The 3,573-nt window shown below is 39.9% G+C and overlaps 1 protein-coding gene across 1 annotated transcript; it reads left to right on the top strand.

Annotated features, from left to right (window-relative positions):
* Positions 1–1,299: 1,299 nt before the first annotated feature.
* On the top strand, positions 1,300–1,968 carry LOC138875325 (uncharacterized). The gene has a single exon (XM_070154149.1). It carries the CDS (start codon positions 1,300–1,302, stop codon positions 1,966–1,968), a length of 669 nt encoding a protein of 222 aa, XP_070010250.1.
* Positions 1,969–3,573: the final 1,605 nt, after the last annotated feature.

The following is a 3,573-nucleotide window of genomic DNA, read 5'->3' as shown; positions in this document are numbered from 1 at the left end:
ATGTGTCCGCCTATGAAATAGAAAGTCAAAAAGTTCAAACCTGATATGAGTCTAAAAATCAAAGAGGAAGTCACCAAGCAGATCAAAGCTAAGGTTCTCATAGTGGTTGAATACCCTACTTGATTGGCCAACATTGTGCTAGTTCTGAAGAAGGATGCGAAGGTCCGAGTATGTGTCGACTATCGAGATTTATACAAAGAAAGACACAAAGATGATTTCCAGTTATCTAATATAAACATACTGATTGACAACTATACCAAGCATGAACTCCAATCCTTTGTGGATTGCTTTGCGGGATATCATCAGATCTGGATGAATGAGGAAGATGCCGAGAAAATAGCCTTTATCACTACGTGGCGGATGTATTGTTATAAAATGATGTCGTTTGGGCTGAAGAATGCTGGAGCCACTTATATAAGAGCCATGACAACCATTTTCCATGAAATTATCCACAAAGAAATAGAGGTGTACGTGGATGATGTCATCATCAAATCCAGAAGAACCACAGATCATATAGTAGATTTAAGGAAATTCTTTAATCGGCTTCGAAGGTACAATCTGAAACTGAATCCTGCAAAGTGTGCCTTTGGAGTCGCTGCTGGAAAAGTGCAAGGTTTCATCGTCAGTCGCTGGAGGATTGAATTGGACCCTTCAAATGTCAAATCCATACAAGGTTTTCCACCTCCTAAGAGCAAGAAAGATGGGGTGAGCTTCTTGGGGCATCTCAATTACATCAGCCGATTCATAGCACAATCGACAATGATCTGTGAGCCAATTTTGAAAATGTTGAAGAAAGATGCTGTAACAAAATAGACTGAAGAATGTCAAAAACCCTTTGACATAATCAAGGAATACCTATCGACACCATAAGTCTTGGTCCCACCGTAACCTGGTAGACCTTTGGTACTCTATTTGTCCATACTAGATAGAGCTTTTGGTTGTGTTTTGGGACAACATAATGAGATGTGATGAAAAGAACAGGCCATATATTACTTGAGTATGAAGTTCACACCCTACGAAGCACAGTATTCTCTGCTAGAACACACTTCTTGTGCTCTAAAGTGGATAGCTCAGAAATTGAGGTACTACTTCTGCACCTACACTACATATCTCATATCAAGGATGGATCCCCTGAAATACATCTTTCAGAAACCAATGCCTACATGGAAACTAGCAAAATGACAGATATTGTTGAATGAGTTTGAAATCGTCTATATGACTTATAAGGCGGACAAGGGACAGGCTTTAGCAGATCACCTTGTATAAAATCTTGTGGGAGTTGAGTACGAACCATTGAAAATGTATTTTCCTGATGAAGAAATGTCGTTTGTAGGAGAAGATATTACTGAAGCCTATGATGATTGGAGAATGATCTCCGACGGAGCTACAAATTTCAAAGCAGTGGGTATTGGAGCAGTTATGGTGTCAGAGATAGGTCAACATTATCCGATATCCGAGAAGCTCATGTTTCCATGCACCAACAATATGGAAGAATATGAGGCTTGTATCATGGGTCTCAATTTGGCCATTGACATGAATATACAGGCGTTGCTGGTAATTGGTGATTTAGATCTTCTAGTACATCAGGTTCTAGGAGAGTGGGCTACCAAGAATACCAAAATATTGCCATATCTGTATCACGTACAAGAGTTGATGAAAAGATTAACAAAGATAGAATTCAAACATGTTCCGAGAATCCAGAGTGAGTTCATAGATGCACTAGCCATTTTGTCCTCCATGATACAACATCCAGACAAGAATTTCATCGATCCTATTCCAATAAGAATCCATAATCAACCAGCTTATTGTGCTTATGCTGGAAAAGAAATAGATGGGAATCCATGGTACCATGATATCAAGGAATACTTGGAAAAAAGGAGAATACCCGAAGTATGCAAATCATACTCAGAAACACATGCTCTGGAGATTGTCCAATCATTTCTTCATAAGTGGAGGAATTCTATATAGAAGGACTCCAGACCTAAGGTTATTACGGTTTGCTGATACCAAAGAAGCTTCCAGACTGCTCAAGGAAATACACGCTGGAACCTGCGGGCCACACATTAATGGTTTCGTTCTAGCCAAGAAGATATTAAGAGAAGGATACTTTTGGATGACTATGGAAATAGACTGCATCAGGTATGTCCAAAGTGCCACCAGTGTCAGGTACATGCAGATATGATACGAGTACCACCAAATGAACTCAATGCAACAAGTTCACATTGGCCTTTCACTACTTGGGGAATAGATTTCATTGGTCCGATTGATCATGGCGCTTCAAACGGGAACATGTTCATTTTAGTAGCCATAGACTACTTCATAAAATGGGTTGAGGCTGCATCTTACAAGGCTGTAACCAAGAAAGTCGTTGCAGACTTTGTTAGGGATCGTATTGTTTGCCGATTTGGGGTACCAGAATCCATCATTACCGTCAATGCCACAAACCTCAATAGCGATCTAATGAAAGCTATGTGTGAAACCTTCAAGATCAAGCATAAGATTTTCACAACATACCGACCTCAAATGAATGGAGCCGTGGAAGCCGCCAACAAAAACATCCAGAAAATTTTTAGGAAAATGGTAGACAACCATAAGAAATGGCATGAGAAATTACCATTTTCCTTCTTGGTATATCGTACCATAGTTCGAACATCAATCGGAGCAACTTCCTACATGCTGGTTTATGGTACTGAAGCTGTAATTCCCGCTGAGGTCGAAGTTCCTTCTTTGAGAATTATACAGGAAGCAAAACTCAATGATGCAAAATGGATAAGGAGTTGCTATGAACAATTGACTCTTATAGACGGATAAAAGAATTAATGTAGTATGTCATTGTCAACTTTATCAGAACAGAATGTCCAAAGCTTTCAACAAAAGGGTCAAACCTAGACACTTCACAATGTGGCAGCCGGTGTTGAAACAAATCTTCCCACATCAAGATGAAGCCAAAGGAAAGTTTTCACCCAATTGGCGAGGATCCTACATGGTTCATAGGTGTCGCACCCCCTTTTTCTTGCATAATCGGGTTTATGACATTTGGGAGGGCAACTCATTCCCTTTTGGGAATTTGGGTTTGAATTGAAGAGTCGTCACCTAATGATTAAGGTGCATTAGGACATCAAGAGGGTTTTGATTTGAGTAACCAAAGATTGGGTAAGGGCTTAAAATTATCCCAAAGGGAAGGTGTTAGGCACCCCTCAGGATCCACTAGTGTGGTTCCCGGCCAGACTATTGTTGTTACTTTAGGTGCAAATGACATGTCAGCAAAATGAAACTTCAGATAAGAAGGAATTTTCACATAATGGTTGACAAATAAACAAAGTTGGAAAGAACTAAAAGAAAGCCGATTTTTCCTTAAAGTCATAGTTTGAAATCTTTAGAAGAAACAAAGAAACAAAGGGAAAGGGGGTGCTAAGTTTATTAATAATATGGATCACCCCACACAATGCCCGGTAATCACTCCTCAATAAGGGGCTACACGTGACATTATCGCGTGGTCATCATATCCATATCTACCCTTCCCACCTCGTTAAGGTATTAAAGCACGAGATGGTCTCGTTTTACTATTGCATG

Source organism: Nicotiana sylvestris, chromosome 8 (assembly GCF_000393655.2).
Source record: "Nicotiana sylvestris chromosome 8, ASM39365v2, whole genome shotgun sequence".
In the NCBI taxonomy this organism is placed as follows: Eukaryota; Viridiplantae; Streptophyta; class Magnoliopsida; order Solanales; family Solanaceae; genus Nicotiana; species Nicotiana sylvestris.
This window is presented reverse-complemented; position numbering and strand designations above follow the sequence as displayed.

What these genes read in the sequence shown, in the direction of transcription:
- LOC138875325 (XM_070154149.1), top strand. Translation starts at nt 1,300, where the DNA reads ATGTATTTTCCTGATGAAGAAATGTCGTTTGTAGGAGAAGATATTACT.